General features: G+C 44.6%; 1 protein-coding gene across 4 annotated transcripts in view; it reads left to right on the top strand.

The window, feature by feature from the left end:
• Prom1 (prominin 1) overlaps positions 1-25,966 on the top strand; it is a 150,038-nt gene that overhangs the window by 93,433 nt on the left and 30,639 nt on the right. The window contains exons 23-29 of one of the 4 annotated variants that reach the window (XM_076864396.2): positions 1,824-1,939; positions 5,179-5,238; positions 9,519-9,542; positions 9,929-9,991; positions 14,159-14,182; positions 14,570-14,632; positions 18,826-18,894. In XM_076864396.2, the coding sequence (XP_076720511.2) occupies positions 1,824-1,939; positions 5,179-5,238; positions 9,519-9,542; positions 9,929-9,991; positions 14,159-14,182; positions 14,570-14,632; positions 18,826-18,853 (378 nt within the window). In that variant the 3' untranslated portion in view covers positions 18,854-18,894. Of the gene's footprint in view, positions 1-1,823; positions 1,962-5,178; positions 5,239-9,518; positions 9,543-9,928; positions 9,992-14,158; positions 14,183-14,569; positions 14,633-18,825; positions 18,895-25,966 lie in introns of those variants that run through there. The other 3 variants (XM_076864399.2, XR_013092142.2, XM_076864400.2) reach the window with 3 other exon arrangements.

Here is a 25,966-nt window from a genome sequence, read left to right as displayed (position 1 = left end):
ATCTGGCCTCTGCAACACACACTACACAGAACTGCACGACAGAGGGCGCTGCTGTGCCCTTCGCTGGCACAGAGCATTCCTAAGGCATGCTGATCAGAGAACTCAGTGCATCCCCGCTCTCTTTCTCCATCTCCCTCTTCCCTGCTCACAAGTTCATTTGCTGGCTGAACTTGCATGGCCCCGAGGGGAATGATACTTCCACTCTGGCACCCCAGGCCATGGCTTCTTGGCTGCTGACCTCCCCTGGCAACTTCTTGCCCCGTCTGTCCTGTGTTTGGTGGCCCTTGCTGCCAGCTTCTGTGGAAGTCCTCATTAGGCCAGTCCTGGGTTCACTGGATTGATTCTGAATTGACCCCTTCCAGGTCCATTCTCCACCTCCCATCACCAACCAGGCAAATCACCCAGCTTCTAGATGCCTCTCTGCAAAGATTGGGGCAGATAGAGGAGAGGTCTAGAGGCTGCTCAGGGGGATAACAGGCTAGATCTTTGCTGCTGGTGATTTACAGCAAGGAAGAGCTCTGGGAACCGCATTACACCAACAAAATAGACACTCCTCAAAGGATTATATATCTTGATCACTCCTCAAAGGATTTGGGAAGCTTCCAGGGAATGGATGTGGCTGTCAGAAGACTGGAAAGCCTGGAAATTAGAGGCCAGGGAGATGCCACCAAAAAACAACAGCCATCTCAGCCAGGAGCACAACAAAGCTGCCTGGCCAGGCTGGGACAGGCAGGTGGAGGCTGGTGTCCCAACTGCCTTCTGCCCCATGGTGGCTGGGGAAGCTGCTCTAGTGGTCCTGCAGCATTGTCTCGAGGCAGGGCTCAGACTTGAACTTCCATAGGAGCCTGGAATGTGCAGGCTTACAAGGCCAACCAAGAAGGATGCTGATGAGAAGTGGTACCAGCCTGTGTGTACCACAGGGTCACACTGTGCGTAGCTGTTGCTGCTTTGTTTGATAATATTAAGGGATTTGGGGTGTCATTCTTCAAAGGATGATATGGTCTGTGCCTAAATGAGGGCGAATGCTGCTCTTCAGGGAGAAGCATGACTCTTCTGCTTTTGGCTGTTGTCTCATGGGCACAAGGGTCCAGAGTATGAAATGCAATCTCAAATTTTTCAAGAAAGGACTTTAAGTTCAGGTTTATATGTGAGATCTGACTTATAAATATTGGCAACTGTTTTTCAAAGGACCTTTAATTTTGCTTTTTAAGTAAAACATGGTTGAACTCAGCCTGTGGCCCACCTTCAGGGTGGTTAACATGAAACACGGGACTTCCCTCGAGACCCTGGCGTGTGCCCAGCTTTGCTTCTGTCTTGTTGACACACTTGTGTTATGGGGTGAGGCTGCTGCGCCTCCACTGCTCAGAGGCAGATCAAAGCGAGAAAGTTTCAGGAGTCTAGCTCAGAGAAGGGGTGTGGACTCAGACCGGACAGCTGGCCATCCTGCAGGCTGGACGGCTAGGGCAGCCAAGGGAGCCGTGGAGGGCAAGACTTGGAGTTTTCCTGGAGTGTCCTAAGTGAAATCCTGGCTTCACTGCTGGCTGTTTCTGTTTGCCGTCTGCAAAATAAATGTAATAATATAATAAATATAGGATCTACTCAAAGTTTTTAGAAAAACAAACTGGATTGTAGCATGTGGCCCTTCAGACAATGGCTGGTTGTTACATTCACAAATAATTTTAAACAACAAAATGAAGATTCATTTATAAAAGATTGCAAAACACATAATTTTCTAATAAGCAGCTATTATTTTCCATTGCCCATCTTCAAGTATTTAATTTTCTTAAATTTTAATTTAACTTTTTGATTTTTTTTCTCCCCAGAATTTGTTTTGGTTTGGCTTAGGGAAAGCTACTTTTCTTTTACTACCGGCTCTAATCATCGCTGTGAAGCTGGCCAAGCACTACCGCCGCATGGAATCAGAGGATGTATATGAAGAGTAAGCATGAGCTTCCTTGAAGGTGGGGGTCGAAGTCCGGGCAGGGCTTCAAGGAGCTGCTGCATCTGAGCTCAGATGACTGCAGCTGACTCTCTTCTAAAAAAAATCTGTCCTGCTTTTGTTAAGTTTTAATGCTAATCCTGCCTTTTCGCTCTCAATTAATCTCAACTTCATTAACCAGTCTTCTCATTTCTCCTTTGCAGTTGCTCTCGGTCGGGGACTTGGCATTTCACTTTATGATAACTTTTATTACTATTTTCCTTTCCATCCTGTCATCTGTGCCTGGTGATCTCGTGTGTTTCATATCATGTCACTCACCTCCTCAACCTGTCTCTCTGGAATGTGCACTATGAATATCCATATTGGAGTACAAATGTGGAGAGTGTAGCTGTAGAGCTGAAATAGTCGCACGAAAATCACTAATTTTGTCTCTACTTTTTGTATTTTATGGTGTTGAAACTGTATGCATGGAAATGTAAGCTTTTTTTAAAAAAAATCATATTCATACATGGGAAGGGAGAGGATTTATTATACTATGATGGACTTTAAATTAATAATATCTTTAAATGACATAAAAATAATAGATATATCTAGGTAAAAATAAATTCTGACAGTTCTGAAAAAGAGGACTGGAACACAGAGGGTGTACAAGAAATACTCATTGAAGGAATGAATATTTTACATGTTAAAAATTACTAATCCATACAGAAGTCATTCCCATTTTTGGGAGGCAGAGGCAGGAGGGTCACAAGTTCAGCCAGTCTCAGCACCTCAGCAAGGCCTTAAACAAATAGTGAATCAAAACATAAAAAGAAAGAAAGAAAGAGGGTTATTTTACAAGTTGATAACGTAGACTTTGAGGTCCCAGAAACCTCTCAGCACACTAACGTTGCCATGGACCCTTTGCCATTTAGAAGTGAGTGTCAAAGCCATAGACATTCACTAACTCCTGGTCTCAGACCTGAGTGCTGAGAAGAGGCAGCTCTGTGCCATCACCCATCCTGTCATGGCCTTGTCTGAGTCCTTTGCTACATACACAGGCCAACACCTGCTCCACCATAGATGAGACATCACCTGAGCCCCCACTGGATGCGTAGCTGCACCCCACGTGAGTACTCAACACTGAGGGCTTAAGAGGTGTGTGAGTGTCCTTCTTACCAGTTTTTACCCATGTCCCTGCACATGAGAAGACTTGCTAACTCTTGGATTTCTTTTACTGTACAAAAAGGGAAAACGATAATGATAGGAAACAGGAAAAGCCCTAGGAGATGTTCAGAAATGACTGCCTCTTCCCACTTGCTGGTGGGCATTTCATCCTGGGTTATTAAGGCAGAAATTCACAATCAGTGACTCCCACCCAGTTGTACTAAAGACCACTGAGGACGATTGTGTAGTGGTTCTGGGTGTAATACACATGTGAAGGAGTTGCCTTTGGGAAGGACCTAGCCCCTCACACTCCTGTGAAGGGCAGAAGCAGAGGGTGTTGGTCTTGGAAATCCCAGGCTCTTCTGAGGTTTCTGTATTCTATATTCTGTGTGCAGCCCCACAGCAGTTTGGCAGGCTTTGTTTCAAGGAGAGAAAAATAGCACAGACTAACTGCCCCCCCTCAGGTTTCCCTGGGGCACCTTCTGTGGTAGCTGTTGAAGCAGGGCTGGTTTTCCGTCCAGAACAGCCCACCCTGCAGGGGAAGTCCTGGCCAGTCTGCTCTTCTGGGGGCAGTAAAGGAAGGAACAGACAGTTTCAGGTTAGTGGAGTTGGTTTATTTCTAGAAGGGGAGGAAGCAACATCTCAGAAGCTCTTGGAACACGGGGACTCATTTCTGCTCCACCAAGAACTTCCTTGAGGGCTTGGGTCCGTGTTGGGGTAAATCATGTTGCACAGTCTTGTGTCACTACATGAGTTCAGTGGCATTTCCTGGAGCCTCAGTGTCCTTATATGTGAAAGGAGACAATAGGATCCCTGCTCACCTAGGGTTGTGAGGTCACCAGGGTAAAATATTCAGCCTTTGACAGTGGAAGCCCTTGCTTCAGTGTTTCTGGTTGATGAGAGTAATGACAATCTCATCTTCTGGTTACCCTGAGGTTTCTGATGGAACCCCAAGTTGTTCAGAAGAAAAACATGTCTATTTTGTTAACAAGCCAGGGCCACTTGTCCTCTGGGCTTGCACAGGTGGGAAGGAGGCTTCACAAGCTGTGGGAGAACCTGTTGGCCTCCATTCGGTTTAACCTGAGCCCCTTGTACCTTTCTGTTGCTGTGAGTTCCATGAGTGCTCACACCAAAAGATTTCAATTGCTGCCACATCTCAAGACAAAGCCAGGTTTGGGAGCAAAGAGGACAGTGCATGGATAAGGTGCCCAGCCCTCTAGGAAAGTCCTTCAGCAGGTCAGGCTAATACAAAGTCAGGAGCAGCTCGACCATTGGTTCCTGAGGAGCCTCCCAGGAAAAGTCTCCTGAAGGGGAACCATGCAGTTCTGAGTGGCCAAGTCAATCTCAACTCCTTCACCCTCCCTCTCCCTCCCCTGTCATCTTGGTTATTTCACTCCCTCCCCCCTCCTCTCTCTCTCTCTCTCTCTCTCTCTCTCTCTCTCTCTCTCTCTCACACACACACACACACACACACACACACACACACACACACACACGTAGGCCGTCCTGAGCTCTCTGTCTGGTGATCTCCTGTGTTTCTTGTCCATGTCACTCATCTGCTCAACCTGTCTCTCTGGAATGGGACTATTAACATTCATGTTGGAGTACAAATGTGTGGGGTGTGGCCTTAGAGCTGTAAGAGTCACAAGAAAATTAGTAATTTTGTCTCTCCTTTTTGTATTTTATAGTGTTAAAACTGTACGCTTGGAAACATAAGCCTTTTTTTAAAAAATTATATTTATACATGGGATGGGGGAGAATTTTATTATCCTATAATAGACTTTAAAGTTAAATTATTAATATCTTTAAATGACATAAAAATAATAGATACATCTAGGTAAAAATAAATTGTGACACCTCTTAAAAAGAACACTGGAACATAGATGGTGCTCAAAAATACTCGTTGAAGGAATGAATATTTTACATGTTAAATTTACTAATCCATGAAGAAGTAGTTTCCATTTTTGGAATCTTCAGATTTAACAAATAGTCACGTACCTTTCATGACCCATACATTGTCTTTGTGATCCATGATGTAAACACTTCATCTTAGAGATAACGTGGTGTTTTGGTGTCATTTATTTTTGTTACAGTATGGAAAATGGTTATCATAAAGCTCATCCATATGGTATTCACAATGCTGTTATGCCAAGGTAAACAAAAGTCCAGAAGTGCATGTGTGTCCTGTGGTGAACTTTCTCTTTCCCTGTAGATCTTCTGAGATCTCTGCATGCTCTTGGTGCCTTGCACTTCTCTCTGCATGATACTCTGTCAACGCCTAGCTACAATCTTGACCTACGTAGCATTTTATGATGCCATGGTTTGAGATTTCAGTGACTTCTTAGCAACGGAAATGTGAAGCAACTAAAATTTGGTGTCATCAGAAAATGCTAAGTATTACTGAAGATCATAATGATTTAAATGCATGCACACTTTAGCATTTCTCTGCTTCAAACTAGGTGCTTACTGTCTTCCAGATTTACCCCTCTTCCCTTCTCTCATCCATTCTCTTTCCTTCTCATAAATTATGGTCAATCGAAAAACGAACTCCAACTTCTCCAGAATCTTTTCATGCATTCAAGTTTTCTGGATGTAAGTCACTTTCCATGAACCTGGACATTCACTAAGTAATTCTGAGCACTATCTGACAGGTGTCCTCTTATGAGAATCTACTAAAACTTGAGATGTACCTGTCAACCAGGAGGCCTGTCTGCTGAAAAGAAGTGGGGCCAGGATAAGCAAGGGACAGCAGGGCAGCCCTGAGATCTCTTACTTAGTGGGTGTGGTCTTTATCAAATCCATATAGCTGACCCTAAACCAGTGTTCTTTAGCACATGCAAGGGGTACCTCAGGTGCAAAGGAATGAGTCTAACTTCAGTGTGCAGGGGGGTCCATGTTCTCTTAGAAGTCTGTACTCCACAAGGGACAATCCAGTTCAAAGGTCACCATATTCAGGGGAGTCCCCAGCTTGGGCTCCCACTAAGAGTTTATATAGAAAAATATATAGTCCTGGCAAGTGCATCCTTATCTTGAACAGCGTTGCCTAGTAACAGCTGATGCTCTACCTTTGTCAGACCTCAAAAGGAACAGAACCAGAAAGGTATTTGTCTCTTCAGAAGGGGGAAAGGTTTACCCAACTTACAATACTGAATATCACAAAAATTGCCAAACATTTCAATTTAATTTGCATTTAAGGGAAAGGAAATTGTATAGTGTATCCAGCAAAAAAATAAATAAATAAGAAATTTCTTTCTCACGGTTCTGGAGGTGGCAAGTGCTAGACCAGGTGAAGTCAGGTTCACTGGCTTGTTCATAGATGGTGCCCCTCCCTGTGTCTCACCCAGGTGAAGGAGTGAGCCAGCTCACTGGAGTTTCTTGTCCTAAATTCTTCCCCAATAGCCTCCATCTCCTAGTGCCATCCTCCTAGTGACTAGGATCTCAACTTATGAATATTAGGGGGACATAAGCATTCAGAAGAAGCAAAAGTAATAATAATAATAATAAAACAATAAGTTTCAAAATGGCAAATTGACTTCATGTCATTTGCTGCCTCTAGGATAAGGTGATGTGTGTTGGATTTGGTTGCTAGATTGCTAGGTTGTGAGAGATGTGAAGATTGATTCAAGGGTCACTTAGCTCACTCTCCTCCTGGAGTACACAGAGCTGTGGCCTGCCTCATACATATCTCGGGTTTCATACGGTAGCATGCTAGGAGGGCATCTTATAGTTATGGAGTGAAATTTCAAGGTCAAAGGAGAGTTCTCAACTATCTCTCTTGCCCCAACATGTGTTTTTCTAGGACTTTCTGAATATGTAGAATTGGTTTCTGGTCTTTCCTCCTGTTTGTGAGGTCTTCAGGTGTCCTCTCTGTACCAGGAAGTGTCATTGAGTTGGCTTAGAGGATTTTAGCAAGACAGGCAAGCCGGGGCGGGAAGTGTACAGAGGGTAGGGTCTTCTGGTGGCAATGCTCTGGTGGAGTTTAGGATGCGAGGTGTTTGAAGAGAAGTCCAGGTGGACCTTCTGAAGCCTCAGTCCTCTGGAGCAAATATGCCCTGCCAAGAGTTGCCTTCACTGGGCAAAATGGAGACTTTGTGCCCCACCTCTCTAGCTACTTGGATCTGGGCTGCCCAGGAAAGACAAAGCCCTTGGGCAGTGCAATTGGCAGCAGAGCAGGCCCTGAGAACTCTGGCAGCAGGAGGCCCTCTGCTGACCATGCTCCCTACTGCTGATGGCAAGTTCCTTGGGAATGTGGAAGGTATAGCATTATGGCGTCCTGAGGAGTAGGAGGCTTGGGAGAGTTTGTTGCAGCCAGGATTCTTTTGCAATTGAAAGGGAGGGTCAGGTTGTGCTTGGTGGTGCATGCCTGTAGTCCTAGTGACTTGGGAGGCTGAGGCAGGAGGATCACAATTTCAACCAGTCTCAGCACCTCAGCAAGGTCCTAAGCAAATAGATTTCAATTGTCTCAAAATTAAAAGAAAGAAAGAGGGTCATTTTGCAAGTTGATAACAGAGACTTTGAAGTCCCAGAAACCTCTCAGCACACTAATGTTGCCATGGACCCTTTGTCATTTAGAAGTGATTGCCAAAGCCATAGACATTCACTAATTCCTGGTCTCAGACCTGCGTGCTGAGAAGAGGCAGCTGTCTGCCATCACCCATCCTGTCATGGCCCTGTCTGAGCCCTGTCTCTGCCATAGATAAGACAACACCCGAGGCCCCATTTGATGTGCAGGTGCACCTCACGTGAGTCCTCAACACTGAGGGCTTGGGAGGTGTGTGACTGTCCTTCTTACCAGTTTTTATCCATGTCCCTGCACATGAGAAGACTTGATAACTCTTGGATTTTATTTACTGTACAAAAATGGAAAACGATAATATTAGGAAACAGGAAAAGCCCTGGGTGATGTTCAGAAATGAATGCCTCTTCCCACTTGCTGGTGGGTGTTTCATCCTGGGTTGTTAAGGCAGAAATTCACAATCAGTGACTCCCACCCAGTTGTACTAAAGACCACTGAGGACGATTCTGTAGTGATTCTGGGTGTAATGCACATTTGAAGGAGTTGCCTTTGGGAAGGACCTAGCCCCTCACACTCCTGTGAAGGGCAGAAGCAGAGGGTGTTGGTCTTGGAAGTCCCAGGCTCTTCTGAGGTTTCTGTATTCTATATTCTGTGTGCAGCCCCACAGCAGGTTGGCAGGCTTTGTTTCAAGGAGAGAAAAAGAACAGACTAACTACCTCCCTCAGGTTTCCCTGGGGCACCTTCTGTGGTAGCTGTTGAAGCAGGGCTGGTTTTCTGTCCAGAATGGCCCACCCTGCAGGGAGAGTCCTGGTAGGTGTCCTGGCCAGTCTGCTCTTCTGGGGGCAGTAAAGAAAGGAGCAGAAAGTTTCAGGTTAGTGGAGTTGATTTATTTCCAGAATGTGAGGAAGCAACATCTCAGAAGCTCTAGGAACACAGGGATTCATTTCTCCCCAACAACATCCTCCTTGAGTGCTCTGGGGTTGGAATAAATCGTGTTGAAATTGTTGTGTCATTATGGAAGTTCTATGGCAATTCCTGGAGCCTCAGTGACCTGATTGTAAAAGGAGACAATAGGATCCCTGCTCACTTAGGGTTGTGAGGTCACAGGGGTAAAATATTCAGCCTTTGACAGCGGAAGCCCTTGCTTGAGTGGTTCATGACAGTAATGACAGTCTCATCTTGTGGTTACCCTGATGTTTCAGAAGATAAACTTGTCTGTCCAAACTTTTATCAAGCCAGGGCCCCTTACCCTCTGGGATTACACTGGTGGGGAGGGGCTTCAGATGCCATGAGAGACACCATTGTTCTTTTATTTAATTTAACCTGAGTCCCTTGTACCTTCCTGTTGGTGTAAGTTCCATGAGTGCTCACACCAATAGATTTCAGTTGGTGCCACATCTCATGATAAAGCCAGGTTTGGGAGCCAAGGAGTCAGTGCATGGATAAGGATCCCAGCCCTCTAGGAAAATCCTTCAGCAGGTCAGGCTAATACTATGTCAGGAGCAGTTTGACTATTGGATCGTGAGGAGCCCCCCCAGGAAAAGTCTCCTGAAGGGAAACCATGCAGCTTCTGAGTGACCAAGTCAGTCTCAATGCCTTCACCCTCCCTCTCCCTCCCCTGCCATCTTGATTCTCTCTCTCTCTCTCTCTCTCTCTCTCTCTCTCTCTCTCTCTCTCTCTCACACACACACACACACACACACACACACACACACACACACACACATAGGCTACCCTGGGCTCTCTGTCTGGAAATCTCCTGTGGTTCGTGTCCATGTCACTCCTCTTGTCATCCAGTCTGTCTTTAATGGGTCCTATTAACATTATATTGGAGTACAAATGTGGGGGGTGTAACTATAGAGCTATAATAGTCACAAGAAAATTAATAATTTTGTCTCTCCTTTTTGTATTTTATAGTCTTGATTCTATATCCCCGGAAACGTAAGCTTTGTTTTAAAAATAAATTATATTTATACATGGGATGGGGGAGGATTTTTATTTTATAATGGACTTTAATGTAAAATTAATAACATCTTTAAATGACATAGAAATAATAGATACACCTAGATAAAAATAAATTGTGACACCTCTTGAAAGAGAAATGGAACATACAGGGTGCTCAAGAAATAGTCTTTGAGGGAATGAATATCTTACATTTTAAAATTCCTAATCCCCCATATAGAAGTCATTTCCATCTTTGGAATCTTCAGATTTAACAAATTGTCACATACCTTTTATGACCCATACATTTTCTTTTTTATCCATGTTGTAATCACATCGTCTTAGCGATATCATGGTGTTTTGGGTGTCATTTATTTTTGTTACAGTATGGAAAATGGTAGTTACGATGAACCTCAACCACATGCTCTTGACAAGGCTATCATGACAAGGTAAAGAAAAGTCTGGAAGGGCATGTGTGTCCTGTGGTTAACCTTCTCTTTCACTGTGGATCTTCTGAGCTCTTTGCATGCTCTTGATGCCCTGTACTTCTCTCTGCATGATAATGACTAACTCCAATCTTGACCTACATAGCATTTCATGATGCCATGAGTTTGAAATTTCAGTGACTTCTTGGAAATGGAAAGCAACTAAATTTGGTGTCATCATAAAATGCTACATATAACTCCAAATCATCATGGTTTAAATGCATGTGTCCTTTAGCATTTCTCTAAACAAATTAAGTGCTCATTGTCTTCCAGATTTACCCTTCTTTCCTTCTCTCATCCATGCTCCTTCCTTCTAATAAATTAGGGTCCAACAGAGAAGAAAATCCAACCTCTCCTCCAAAATCATTTCATTAATTCACATTTTCTAGACGTAAGGCACTTTCCATGCACCTGGACATGCACTGAGTACCTCTGACCTGCCAGGTGTCCTCTTCTGAGACTCCACTAAACTTGAGATGTACCTGACAACCAGGGGCCTGCATGCATGGGCTGGGATGAACAAGGGACATCAGGGCATCCCTGAGCTCTCCTACATAGTGGGTGTGGTCTTTATCACCTCCACACAGTTAGCGCCAAACCAGTGTCCTTTGGCCCTTCCAAGTGGTACATCAGGTGCAAAGGAATGATTCTACCATCAGTGTGCAGTGGGATCCACCTTCTGTTAGAAGCCTACACTCCATGTGGGACAATCCTTTTCAAAGGTCACCATGTTCAGAGGAGCCCGCAGCTTGGGCTCCCAGTAAGATTTCATGTAGCTAAATATATAGGGTGAAAGGTTTACTGAATTTAAAATATTGAATATCACAAAAATGTCAAACTTCAATTTAATTTGCCATTTAAGGGAAAAGAAATTGTATTTGTGTATTCAGGCAAAATACTATCAACAAGATCGCTTACAAACAAGAAAAATTTCTTCCTCACGATTCTGGAGGTGGCAAGTGTTTGACCAGGTGAAGTCAGGATCACTGGCTTGTTCATACATGGTGCCCCTCCCTGTGTCTCACCCAGGTGAAGGAGTGAGCCAGCTCACTGGAGTTTCTTGTCCTAAATTCCTCCCCAAAGGCCTCCATCTCCTAGTGCCATCCACCTGGTGACTAGGACCTCGAATTGTGAATATTAGGGGTCACAAGCATTCAGACCAAAGTAAAAGTGATGATGATGATGATGATGATGATAATAATATAATGGAAAAATAAGGTTTCAAAATGACAAATTGACTTCATCTCATTTATTGCCTCTAGGATAAGGTGGATGTGTGTTGGATTTGGTTGCTGGAGTGCTGTGTTGTGAGAGATGTGAAGATTGATTCAGGGGTCACTTAGCTCAGTCTCCTCCGGGCAGAGTAGACAGGGCCGTGGCCTGTCTCATACACATCTCCCGTTTCATAGGGTAGCATGCTAGGAGGGCATCTTATACTTGTGGACTGAAATCTCAAGGTCAAAGGAGAGTTCTCAACTATCTCTATTGGCCCAGCATCAGTTCTTCTAGGACTCTCTGAATTTGTAGAATTGGTTTCTGGTCTTGCCTCCTGTTTGCGAGGCCCCAGGTATCCTCTCTTTTCCAGGAAGTGTCATTGAGTTGGCTTAGAGGATTCTAGCAAGACAGGCAAGCCTGGGAGGGAAGTGTGCTGAGGGTCGGGTCTCCTGGGGGCAATGCTGAGGTGGAGTTTGGGATGCGAGGTGTTTGAAGAGAAGTCCAGATGGACCTTCTGAAGCCTCAGTCCTCTGGAGCAAATATGCCCTGCCAAGAGTTGCCTTCACTGGGCAAAATAGAGACTTTGTGCCCCACCTCTCTAGCCACTTGGATCTGGGCTGCTCAGGAAAGGGACAACCCTTGGGCTGTATAATTGGCAGCAGAGCAGGCCCTGAGAACTCTGGCAGCAGGAGGTACAGCATTATGGCGTCCTGAGGAGTAGGAGGCTTAGGAGAGTTTTTTGCATCTAGGATTCCTTTTCGATCATAAGGGATGCTCAGGCTTGGCTTCATGTGCATGCCAGTAGCCTTAGTGACTTGAGAGGCTGAGGCAGGAGGATCACAAATTCAGCCAGTCTCAGCAACTCAGCAAGGACCCAGGCAAATAGTGAGACCCGATCTCAAAATTAAGTAAAAACCAAGAAAGACAGAAAGAAAGATAGAAAGAAAGAGGGTCATTTTGCAGGTTGATAACACACACTTTGAGGCCACAGAAAACCTCTCGGGACACTAACATTGCCATGAACCCTTTGCCATTTAGGAGTGAGTGTGAAAGCCATAGACATTCACTGACTCCTGGTCTCAGACCTGAGTGTTGAGAATAGGCCACTGTCTGCCATCTCCCATCCTGTCATGGCCTTGTCTGAGCCCTTTGCTACATATGCTTTCCAACACCTGCCTCCACCATAGATGACACAATACCGAGCCCCATTTGATGTGCAGGTGCACCTCATGTGAGTCCTCAGCACTGAGGGCTTGAGAGGTGTGTGACTGTCCTTCTTACCAGTTTTTACCCATGTTCCTGCACATGGGAAGACTTGCTAACTCTTGGATTTCTTTTACTGTACAAAAATGGAAAACGATAATGATAGGAAACAGGAAAAGCCCTAGGAGATGTTCAGAAATGACTGCCTCTTCCCACTTGCTGGTGGGCGTTTCATCCTGGGTTGTTAAGGCAGAAATTCACAATCAGTGACTCCCACCCAGTTGTACTAAAGACCACTGAGGACGATTGTGTAGTGATTCTGGGTGTAATACACATGTGAAGGAGTTGCCTTTGGGAAGGACCTAGCCCCTCACACTCCTGTGAAGGGCAGAAGCAGAGTGGTTGGTCTTGGAAGTCCCAGGCTCTTCTGAGGTCTCTGTATTCTATATTCTGTGTGCAGCCCCACAGCAGGTTGGCAGGCTTTGTTTCAAGGAGAAAAAAATAGCACAGACTAACTGCCCACCTCAGGTTTCCCTGGGGCACCTTCTGTGGTAGCTGTGGAAGCAGGGCTGGTTTTCCATCCAGAACGGCCCACTCTGCAGGGAGAGTCCTGGTAGGTCTCCTGGCCAGTCTGCTCTTCTGGGGGCAGTAAAGAAAGGAGCAGAAAGTTTCAGGTTAGTGGAGTTGATTTATTTCCAGAAGGTGAGGAAGCAACATCTGAAAAGCTCTAGGAATACAGGGATTCATTTCTCCCCAACAACATCCTCCTTGAGTGCTCTGGGGTTGGAATAAATCGTGTTGAAATTGTTGTGTCATTATGGAAGTTCTATGGCAATTCCTGGAGCCTCAGTGACCTGATTTGTAAAAGGAGACAATAGGATCCCTGCTCACTTAGGGTTGTGAGGTCACAGGGGTAAAACATTCAGCCTTTGACAGCGGAAGCCCTTGCTTGAGTGGTTCATGACAGTAATGACAGTCTCATCTTGTGGTTACCCTGATGTTCAGAAGATAAATGTGTCTGTCCAAACTTTTATCAAGCCGGGGCCCCTTACCCTCTGGGATTACACTGGTGGAGAGGGGCTTCAGATGCCATGAGAGACACCATTGTTCTTTTATTTAGTTTAGCCTGACTCCCTTGTACCTTCCTGTTGGTGTAAGTTCCATGAGTGCTCACACCAATAGATTTCAGTTGGTGCCACATCTCATGATAAAGCCAGGTTTGGGAGCCAAGGAGTCAGTGCATGGATAAGGTGCCCAGCCCTCTAGGAAAGTCCTTCAGCAGGTCAGGCTAATACAAAGTCAGGAGCAGCTCGACCACAGGTTCATGAGGAGCCTCCCAGGAAAAGTCTCCTGAAGGGAAACCATGCAGCTTCTGAGTGGCCAAGTCAGTCTCAATGCCTTCACCCTCCCTCTCCCTCCCCTGCCATCTTGATTCTCTCTCTTTCTCTCTCTCTCTCTCTCTCTCTCTCTCTCTCTCTCTCTCTCACACACACACACACACACACACACACACACACACACTTAGGCCACCCTGGGCTCTCTGTCTGGTGATCTTCTGTGGTTCGTGTCCATGTCACTCATCTCGTCATCCTGTCTGTCTTTAATGGGTCCTATTAACATTATATTGGAGTACAAATGTGGGGGGTGTAACTATAGAGCTATAATAGTCACAAGAAAATTAATAATTTTGTCTCTCCTTTTTGTATTTTATAGTCTTAACACTATATCCCCGGAAACGTAAGCTTTGTTTTAAAAAAAAATTATATTTACACATGGGATGGGGGGAGGATTTTTTATTTAATATGGACTTTAATGTAAAATTAATAACATCTTTAAATGACATAGAAATAATAGATACACCTAGATAAAAATAAATTGTGACACCTCTTGAAAGAGAAATGGAACATACAGGGTGCTCAAGAAATAGTCTTTGAGGGAATGAATATCTTACATTTTAAAATTCCTAATCCCCCATATAGAAGTCATTTCCATCTTTGGAATCTGCAGATTTAACAAATTGTCACATACCTTTTATGACCCATACATTTTCTTTTTTATCCATGGTGTAATCACATCGTCTTAGCGATATCATGGTGTTTTGGGTGTCATTTATTTTTGTTGCAGTATGGAAAATGGTAGTTACGATGAACCTCAACCACATGCTCTTGACAAGGCTATCATGACAAGGTAAAGAAAAGTCTGGAAGGGCATGTGTGTCCTGTGGTTAACCTTCTCTTTCACTGTGGATCTTCTGAGCTCTTTGCATGCTCTTGATGCCTTGTACTTCTCTCTGCATGATAATGACTAACTCCAATCTTGACCTACATAGCATTTCATGATGCCATGAGTTTGAAATTTCAGTGATTCCTTGGAAATGGAAATGGAAAACAACTAAATTTGGTGTCATCATAAAATGCTACATATAACTCCAAATCATCATGGTTTAAATGCATGTGTCCTTTAGCATTTCTCTAAACAAATTAAGTGCTCATTGTCTTCCAGATTTACCCTTCTTTCCTTCTCTCATCCATGCTCCTTCCTTCTAATAAATTAGGGTCCAACAGAGAAGAAAATCCAACCTCTCCTCCAAAATCATTTCATTAATTCACATTTTCTAGACGTAAGGCACTTTCCATGCACCTGGACATGCACTGAGTACCTCTGACCTGCCAGGTGTCCTCTTCTGAGACTCCACTAAACTTGAGATGTACCTGACAACCAGGGGCCTGCATGCATGGGCTGGGATGAACAAGGGACATCAGGGCATCCCTGAGCTCTCCTACACAGTGGGTGTGGTCTTTATCACCTCCACACAGTTAGCGCCAAACCAGTGTCCTTTGGCCCTTCCAAGTGGTACATCAGGTGCAAAGGAATGATTCTACCATCAGTGTGCAGTGGGATCCACCTTCTGTTAGAAGCCTACACTCCATGTGGGAAAATCCTTTTCAAAGGTCACCATGTTCAGAGGAGCCCACAGCTTGGGCTCCCAGTAAGATTTCATGTAGCTAAATATATAGGGTGAAAGGTTTACTGAATTTAAAATATTGAATATCACAAAAATGTCAAACTTCAATTTAATTTGCCATTTAAGGGAAAATAAATTGTATTTGTGTATTCAGGCAAAATACTATCAATAAGATCGTTTACAAACAAGAAAAATTTCTTCCTCATGGTTCTGGAGGTGGCAAGTGTTTGACCAGGTGAAGTCAGGTTCACTGGCTTGTTCATAGATGGTGCCCCTCCCTGTGTCTCACCCAGGTGAAGGAGTGAGCCAGCTCACTGGAGTTTCTTGTCCTAAATTCCTCCCCAAAGGCCTCTGTCCCCTAGTGCCATCCACCTGGTGACTAGGACCTCGAATTGTGAATATTAGGGGTCACAAGCATTCAGACCAAAGTAAAAGTGATGATGATGATGATGATGATAATAATAATATAATGGAAAAATAAGGTTTCAAAATGACAAATTGACTTCATCTCATTTATTGCCTCTAGGATAAGGTGGATGTGTGTTGGATTTGGTTGCTAGAGTGCTGTGTTGTGAGATATGTGAAGATTGATTCAAGGGTCACTTAGCTCAGTCTCCTCCGGGCAGAGTAGACAGGGCCGTGGCCTGCCTCATACACATCTCCTGTTTCATAGGGTAGCATGCTAGGAGGGCATCTTATACTTGTGGACTGAAATTTCAAGGTCAAAGGAGAGTTCTCAACTATCTCTTTTGGCCCAACATCAGTTCTTCTAAGACTCTCTGAATATGTAGTATTGGTTTCTGGTCTTGCCTCCTATTTGTGAGGTCTGCAGGTGTCCTCTCTGTACCAGGAAGTGTCATTGAGTTGGCTTAGAGGATTCTAGCAAGACAGGCAAGCCTGGGAGGGAAGTATACTGAGGGTCCGGTCTTCTGGTGGCAATACTGAGGTGGAGTTTGGGATGCGAGGTATTTGAAGAGAAGTCCAGGTGGACCTTCTGAAGCCTCAGTCCTCTGGAGCAAATATGCCCTGCCTTCATTGGGCTAAATAGAGACTTTGTGCCCCACCTCTCTAGCCACTTGGATCTGGGATGCTCAGGAAAGGGACAACCCTTGGGCTGTATAATTGGCAGCAGAGCAGGCCCTGAGAACTCTGGCAGCAGAAGGTACAGCATTATGGCGTCCTGAGGAGTAGGAGGCTTAGGAGAGTTTTTTGCATCTAGGATTCCTTTTCGATCATAAGGGATGCTCAGGCTTGGCTTCATGTGCATGCCAGTAACCTTAGTGACTTGAGAGGCTGAGGCAGGAGGATCACAAATTCAGCCAGTCTCAGCAACTCAGCAAGGACCCAGGCAAATAGTGAGACCCGATCTCAAAATTAAGTAAAAACCAAGAAAGACAGAAAGAAAGATAGAAAGAAAGAGGGTCATTTTGCAGGTTGATAACACACACTTTGAGGCCCCAGAAAACCTCTCGGGACACTAACATTGCCATGAACACTTTGCCATTTAGGAGTGAGTGTCAAAGCCATAGACATTCACTGACTCCTGGTCTCAGACCTGAGTGTTGAGAATAGGCCACTGTCTGCCATCACCCATCCTATCATGGCCTTGTCTGAGCCCTTTGCTACATATGCTTTCCAACACCTGCCTCCACCATAAATGAGACAATACCTGAGCCCCCATTCGATTTGCAGGAGCACCTCATGTGAGTCCTCAGCACTGAGTGTGTGTGTGAGTGTCCTTCTTACCAGTTTTTACCCATGTCCCTGCACATGGGAAGACTTGCTAACTCTTGGATTTCATTTACTGGACAAAAAGGGAAAACAATAGTGATAGGAAACAGGAAAAGCCCTGGGTGATGTTCAGAAATGACTGCCTCTTCCCACTTGCTGGTGGGTGTTTCATCCTAGGTTGTTAAGGCAGAAATTCACAATCAGTGACTCCCACCCAGTTGTACTAAAGACCACTGAGGACGATTCTGTAGTGATTCTGGGTGTAATACACATGTGAAGGAGTTGCCTTTGGGAAGGACCTAGCCCCTCACACTCCTGTGAAGGGCAGAAGCAGAGGGTGTTGGTCTTGGAAGTCCCAGGCTCTTCTGAGGTTTCTGTATTCCATATTCTGTGTGCAGCCCCACAGCAGGTTGGCAGGCTTTGTTTCAAGGAGAAAAAAATAGCACAGTCTAACTGCCCCCCTCAGGTTTCCCTGGGGCACCTTCTGTGGTAGCTGTGGAAGCAGGGCTGGTTTTCCATCCAGAATGGCCCACCCTGCAGGGAGAGTCCTGGTAGGTGTCCTGGCCAGTCTGCTCTTCTGGGGGCAGTAAAGAAAGGAGCAGAAAGTTTCAGGTTAGTGGAGTTGGTTTATTTCTAGAAGGGGAGGAAGCAACATCTCAGAAGCTCTAGGATCACAGGGATTCATTTCTCCCCAACAACATCCTCCTTGAGTGCTCTGGGGTTGGAATAAATCGTGTTGAAATTGTTGTGTCATTATGGAAGTTCTATGGCAATTCCTGGAGCCTCAGTGACCTGATTGTAAAAGGAGACAATAGGATCCCTGCTCACTTAGGGTTGTGAGGTCACAGGGGTAAAATATTCAGCCTTTGACAGCGGAAGCCCTTGCTTGAGTGGTTCATGACAGTAATGACAGTCTCATCTTGTGGTTACCCTGATGTTTCAGAAGATAAACGTGTCTGTCCAAACTTTTATCAAGCCAGGGCCCCTTACCCTCTGGGATTACACTGGTGCAGAGGGGCTTCAGATGCCATGAGAGACACCATTGTTCTTTTATTTAGTTTAGCCTGAGCCCCTTGTACCTTCCTGTTGGTGTAAGTTCCATGAGTGCTCACACCAATAGATTTCAGTTGGTGCCACATCTCATGATAAAGCCAGGTTTGGGAGCCAAGGAGTCAGTGCATGGATAAGGATCCCAGCCCTCTAGGAAAGTCCTTCAGCAGGTCAGGCTAATACAAAGTCAGGAGCAGTTTGACTATTGGATCATGAGGAGCCCCCCCAGGAAAAGTCTCCTGAAGGGAAACCATGCAGCTTCTGAGTGGCCAAGTCAGTCTCAATGCCTTCACCCTCCCTCTCCCTCCCCTGCCATCTTGATTCTCTCTCTCTCTCTCTCTCTCTCTCTCTCTCTCTCTCTCTCTCTCTCTCTCACACACACACACACACACACACACACATACACACACACACACACACACACACTTACACACACACACACTTAGGCCACCCTGGGCTCTCTGTCTGGTGATTTTCTGTGGTTCGTGTCCATGTCACTCATCTCGTCATCCTGTCTGTCTTTAATGGGTCCTATTAACATTATATTGGAGTACAAATGTCGGGGGTGTAACTATAGAGCTATAATAGTCACAAGAAAATTAATAATTTTGTCTCTCCTTTTTGTATTTTATAGTCTTAATACTATGTCCCCGGAAACGTAAGCTTTGTTTTAAAAAAAAATTATATTTAAACATGGGATGGGGGAGGATTTTTTATTTAATATGTAAAGTTAATAACATCTTTAAATGACATAGAAATAATAATGTAATGTTAATAACATGTAAAGTTAATAACATCTTTAAATGACATAGAAATAATAGATACATCTAGATAAGAATAAATTGTGACACCTCTTGAAAGAGAAATGGAACATACAGGGTGCTCAAGAAATAGTCTTTGAGGGAATGAATATCTTATATTTTAAAATTCCTAATCCCCCATATAGAAGTCATTTCCATCTTTGGAATCTTCAGATTTAACAAATTGTCACATACCTTTTATGACCCATACATTTTCTTTTTTATCCATGTTGTAATCACATCGTCTTAGCGATATCATGGTGTTTTCGGTGTCATTTATTTTTGTTGCAGTATGGAAAATGGTAGTTACGATGAACCTCAACCACATGCTCTTGACAAGGCTATCATGACAAGGTAAAGAAAAGTCTGGAAGGGCATGTGTGTCCTGTGGTTAACCTTCTCTTTCACTGTGGATCTTCTGAGCTCTTTGCATGCTCTTGATGCCTTGTACTTCTCTCTGCATGATAATGACTAACTCCAATCTTGACCTACATAGCATTTCATGATGCCATGAGTTTGAAATTTCAGTGACTTCTTGGAAATGGAAAGCAACTAAATTTGGTGTCATCATAAAATGCTACATATAACTCCAAATCATCACGGTTTAAATGCATGCACACTTTAGCATTTCTCTGTATCGAACTAAGTGCTCATTGTCTTCCAGATTTACCCCTCTACCCTTCTCTCATCCATTCTCCTTCCTTCTAATAAATTAGGGTCCAACAGAGAAGAAAATCCAACCTCTCCTCCAAAATCATTTCATTAATTCACATTTTCTAGACGTAAGGCACTTTCCATGCACCTGGACATGCACTGAGTACCTCTGACCTGCCAGGTGTCCTCTTCTGAGACTCCACTAAACTTGAGATGTACCTGACAACCAGGGGCCTGCATGCATGGGCTGGGATGAACAAGGGACATCAGGGCATCCCTGAGCTCTCCTACATAGTGGGTGTGGTCTTTATCACCTCCACACAGTTAGCGCCAAACCAGTGTCCTTTGGCCCTTCCAAGTGGTACATCAGGTGCAAAGGAATGATTCTACCATCAGTGTGCAGTGGGATCCACCTTCTGTTAGAAGCCTACACTCCATGTGGGACAATCCTTTTCAAAGGTCACCATGTTCAGAGGAGCCCGCAGCTTGGGCTCCCAGTAAGATTTCATGTAGCTAAATATATAGGGTGAAAGGTTTACTGAATTTAAAATATTGAATATCACAAAAATGTCAAACTTCAATTTAATTTGCCATTTAAGGGAAAAGAAATTGTATTTGTGTATTCAGGCAAAATACTATCAACAAGATCGCTTACAAACAAGAAAAATTTCTTCCTCACGATTCTGGAGGTGGCAAGTGTTTGACCAGGTGAAGTCAGGTTCACTGGCTTGTTCATAGATGGTGCCCCTCCCTGTGTCTCACCCAGGTGAAGGAGTGAGCCAGCTCACTGGAGTTTCTTGTCCTAAATTCCTCCCCAAAGGCCTCTGTCTCCTAGTGCCATCCACCTGGTGACTAGGACCTCGAATTGTGAATATTAGGGTCACAAGCATTCAGACCAAAGTAAAAGTGATGATGATGATGATGATGATAATAATATAATGGAAAAATAAGGTTTCAAAATGACAAATTGACTTCATCTCATTTATTGCCTCTAGGATAAGGTGGATGTGTGTTGGATTTGGTTGCTAGAGTGCTGTGTTGTGAGATATGTGAAGATTGATTCAGGGGTCACTTAGCTCAGTCTCCTCCGGGCAGAGTAGACAGGGCCGTGGCCTGCCTCATACACATCTCCCGTTTCATAGGGTAGCATGCTAGGAGGGCATCTTATACTTGTGGACTGAAATTTCAAGGTCAAAGGAGAGTTCTCAACTATCTCTTTTGGCCCAACATCAGTTCTTCTAAGACTCTCTGAATATGTAGTATTGGTTTCTGGTCTTGCCTCCTGTTTGTGAGGTCTGCAGGTGTCCTCTCTGTACCAGGAAGTGTCATTGAGTTGGCTTAGAGGATTCTAGCAAGACAGGCAAGCCTGGGAGGGAAGTATACTGAGGGTCCGGTCTTCTGGTGGCAATACTGAGGTGGAGTTTGGGATGCGAGGTATTTGAAGAGAAGTCCAGGTGGACCTTCTGAAGCCTCAGTCCTCTGGAGCAAATATGCCCTGCCTTCATTGGGCTAAATAGAGACTTTGTGCCCCACCTCTCTAGCCACTTGGATCTGGGATGCTCAGGAAAGGGACAACCCTTGGGCTGTATAATTGGCAGCAGAGCAGGCCCTGAGAACTCTGGCAGCAGAAGGTACAGCATTATGGCGTCCTGAGGAGTAGGAGGCTTAGGAGAGTTTTTTGCATCTAGGATTCCTTTTCGATCATAAGGGATGCTCAGGCTTGGCTTCATGTGCATGCCAGTAGCCTTAGTGACTTGAGAGGCTGAGGCAGGAGGATCACAAATTCAGCCAGTCTCAGCAACTCAGCAAGGACCCAGGCAAATAGTGAGACCCGGTCTCAAAATTAAATAAAAACCAAGAAAGACAGAAAGAAAGATAGAAAGAAAGAGGGTCATTTTGCAGGTTGATAACACACACTTTGAGGCCCCAGAAAACCTCTCGGGACACTAACATTGCCATGAACACTTTGCCATTTAGGAGTGTCAAAGCCATAGACATTCACTGACTCCTGGTCTCAGACCTGAGTGTTGAGAATAGGCCACTGTCTGCCATCACCCATCCTGTCATGGCCCTGTCTGAGCCCTTTGCTACATAGACTTTCCAACACCTGCCTCCACCATAGATGAGACAATACCGAGCCCCCATTGGATGTGCAGGAGCACCTCATGTGAGTTGTCAGCGCTGAGGGCTTGGGAGGTGTGTGAGTGTCCTTCTTACCAGTTTTTACCCACGTCCCTGCACATGGGAACACTTGCTAACTCTTGGATTTCATTTACTGGACAAAAAGGGAAAACAATAGTGATAGGAAACAGGAAAAGCCCTAGGAGATGTTCAGAAATGACTGCCTCTTCCCACTTGCTGGTGGGCGTTTCATCCTGGGTTGTTAAGGCAGAAATTCACAATCAGTGACTCCCACCCAGTTGTACTAAAGACCACTGAGGACGATTCTGTAGTGATTCTGGGTGTAATACACATGTGAAGGAGTTGCCTTTGGGAAGGACCTAGCCCCTCACACTCCTGTGAAGGGCAGAAGCAGAGTGTGTTGGTCTTGGAAGTCCCAGGCTCTTCTGAGGTCTCTGTATACTATATTCTGTGTGCAGCCCCACAGCAGGTTGGCAGGCTTTGTTTCAAGGAGAGAATAATAGCACAGACTAACTCCCCCCTCAGGTTTCCCTGGGGCACCTTCTGTGGTAGCTGTGGAAGCAGGGCTGGTTTTCCATCCAGAACAGCCCACCCTGCAGGGGAGTCCTGGTAGGTGTCCTGGCCAGTCTGCTCTTCTGGGGGCAGTAAAGAAAGGAGCAGAAAGTTTCAGGTTAGTGGAGTTGATTTATTTCTAGAAGGGGAGGAAGCAACATCTCAGAAGCTCTTGGAACACGGGGATTCATTTCTGCTCCACCACGAACTTCCTTGAGGGCTTGGGTCCGTGTTGGGGTAAATCATGTTGCACAGTCTTGTGTCACTATGTGAGTTCAGTGACATTTCCTGGAGCCTCAGTGTCCTTATATGTGAAAGGAGACAATAGGATCCCTGCTCACTTAGGGTTGTGAGGTCACCAGGGTAAAATATTCAGCCTTTGACAGTGGAAGCCCTTGCTTCAGTGTTTCTGGTTGATGAGAGTAATGACAATCTCATCTTCTGGTTACCCTGAGGTTTCTGATGGAACCCCAAGTTGTTCAGAAGAAAAACATGTCTATTTTGTTAACAAGCCAGGGCCACTTGTCCTCTGGGCTTGCACAGGTGGGAAGGAGGCTTCACAAGCTGTGGGAGAACCCGTCGGCCTCCATTGGGTTTAACCTGAGCCCCTTGTACCTTTCTGTTGCTGTGAGTTCCATGAGTGCTCACACCAAAAGATTTCAATTGCTGCCACATCTCATGACAAAGCCAGGTTTGGGAGCAAAGAGGACAGTGCATGGATAAGGTGCCCAGCCCTCTAGGAAAGTCCTTAGCAGGTCAGGCTATTATAAAGTCAGGAGCAGCTCCACCATTGGTTCCTGAGGAGCCTCCCAGGAAAAGTCTCCTGAAGGGGAACCATGCAGTTCTGAGTGGCCAAGTCAGTCTCAAGTCCTTCACCCTCCCTCTCCCTCCCCAGTGATCTTGGTTCTCTCTCTCTCTCTCTCTCTCTTTCTCTCTCTCTCTCTCTCTCTCTCTCTCTCTCTCTCTCTCTCTCACACACACACACACACACACACACACGTAGGCCCCCCTGGGCTCTCTGTCTGGCGATCTCCTGTGGTTCGTGTCCATGTCACTCATCTCGTCATCCTGTCTTTCTTTAATGGGTCCTATTAACATTATATTGGAGTACAAATGTGGGGGGTGTAAATATAGAGCTATAATAGTCACAAGAATATCAGTAATTTTGTCTCTCCTTTTTGTATTTTATAGTCTTCAAACTATACCCCCGGAAACGTAAGCATATTTTTAAAAGAAATTATATTTATTCATGTGATGGGGGAGGATTTTATTATTTTATGATGGACTTTAATGTTAGATTAATAACATCTTTAAATGACATAGAAATAATAGATACATCTAGGTTATAATTAATTGTGAAAGTTCTTAAAAATAAGACTGGAACATAGAAGGTGCTCTGGAAATATTCTTTGAAGGAATGAATATTTTACATGTTAAAATTGCTAATCCATGAAGAAGTAGTTTCCATTTTTGGAATCTGCAGATTTAACAAATTGTCACATACCTTTCATGACCCATACATTGTCTTTGTGATCCATGATGTAAACACTTCATTTTAGTGATAACATTGTATTTTTTGTGTCATTTATTTTTGTTAAAGTATGGACAATGGTAATACTGGTAACTATAAACTTCATGTCAAGTCTATTATGACATGGTAACTAAAAGTGTGGAAGTGCTTGTGGTTCACATGGTGAACCTTCTCAACCCACGTAGACATTCTGAGCTCTCTTCATGCTCTTGATGCCCTGCACTTCTCTCTGCATGATACTCTGTCAATGGCTAGCTCCTACGTAGCATTTCATGATGCCATAACTTTGAGATTTCAGTGACTTCTTGGAAATGGAAATGGAAAACAACTAAATTTGGTGTCATCATAAAATGCTACTTATAACTCCAGATCATCACGGTTTAAATGCATGCACACTTTAGCATTTCTCTGTATCGAACTAAGTGCTCATTGTCTTCCAGATTTACCCTTCTTTCCTTCTCTCATCCATGCTCCTTCCTTCTAATAAATTAGGGTCCAACAGAGAAGAAAATCCAACCTCTCCTCCAAAATCATTTCATTAATTCACATTTTCTAGACGTAAGGCACTTTCCATGCACCTGGACATGCACTGAGTACCTCTGACCTGCCAGGTGTCCTCTTCTGAGACTCCACTAAACTTGAGATGTACCTGACAACCAGGGGCCTGCATGCATGGGCTGGGATGAACAAGGGACATCAGGGCATCCCTGAGCTCTCCTACACAGTGGGTGTGGTCTTTATCACCTCCACACAGCTGGCCCCAAACCAGTATTCATTGGCCCCCTAGAGGTACCTCAGGTGCAAAAGAATGAGTCTACCATCAGTGTGCAGGCGGATCCACCTTCTCTTGGAAGCCTACACTCCGTATGGGACAATCCAGTTGAAAGGTCACCATGTTCTTGGGAGCCTCCAGCATAGGCTCCCAGAAAGAGTTTATATTGGTAAATATACAGTCCAGGCAAGTGCATCCTTATCATAAGCAGTGTTGCCTGGTAACAGCCGAAGCTCTACCTCTGTCAGACCTCAAAAGGAACAGAACTAAAAAGGTATTTGTGTCTTCAGATGGGTGAAAGGTTTAGCCAATTTAAATTATTGAACCTGAAATTAATTTCAAACATTTCAATTTAATTTGCCATTTAAGGGAAAGGAAGATGTATTTGTGTATCCAGGCAAAATACTATCAACAAGATCCCTTACAAACGAGAAAATTCCTCCTCACGGTTCTGGAGGTGGCAAGTGCTAAACAAGGTGAAGTCAGGTTCACTGGCTTGTTCATACATGGTGCCCCTCCCTGTGTCTCACCCAGGTGAAGGAGTGAGCCAGCTCACTGGAGTTTCTTGTCCTATATTCTTCCCCAAAGGCCTCCACCTCCTAGTGCCATCTACCTGGTGTCTAGGATCTCAACCTACGAATATTTGGGGGGACACAAGCATTCAGAACAAAGCGAAAGTTATAATAATAATAATAAGGAACAATAAGGTTTTAAAATGACAAATTGACTTCACATCATTTGCTGCCTCTAGGATAAGGTGAGGTATTGGATTTGGTTGCTAGAGTGCTATGTTGTAAGAGATTTGAAGATTGATTCAAGGGTCACTTAGCTCAATCTCCTCCAGAGTAGACAGAGCTGTGGCCTGCCTCATACACATCTCCTGTTTCATAAGGTAGCATACTAGGAGGGTATCTTATACTTATGGACTGAAATTTTAAGATCAAAGGAGAGTTCTCAACTATCTCTATTGCCCCAACATGTGTTTTTCTAGGACTTTCTGAATTTGTAGAATTGGTTTCTGGTCTTGCCTCCTGTTTGCGAGGTCTGCAGGTGTCCTCTCTTTATCAGGAAGTGTCATTGAGTTGGCTTAGAGGATTCTAGCAAGACAGGCAAGCCTGGGCAGGAAGTGTAATGAGAGTCAGGTCTCCTGTTGGCAATGCTAGGGTGGAGTTCGGGATATGAGGTATTTGAAGAGAAGTCCAGGTGGACCTTCTGAAGCCTCATATGCTGTGCCAAGAGTTGCCTTCATTGAGCTAAATGGAGACTTTGTGCCCCCACCTCTCTAGCCACTTGGATATGGGCTGCCCAGGAAAGATAAACCCCT

Source organism: Callospermophilus lateralis, chromosome 8 (assembly GCF_048772815.1).
Source record: "Callospermophilus lateralis isolate mCalLat2 chromosome 8, mCalLat2.hap1, whole genome shotgun sequence".
Classification (NCBI taxonomy): domain Eukaryota; kingdom Metazoa; phylum Chordata; class Mammalia; order Rodentia; family Sciuridae; genus Callospermophilus; species Callospermophilus lateralis.
The sequence above is the reverse complement of the archived record's forward strand: the minus strand, read 5'-3'. Positions and strand labels throughout refer to the sequence as shown.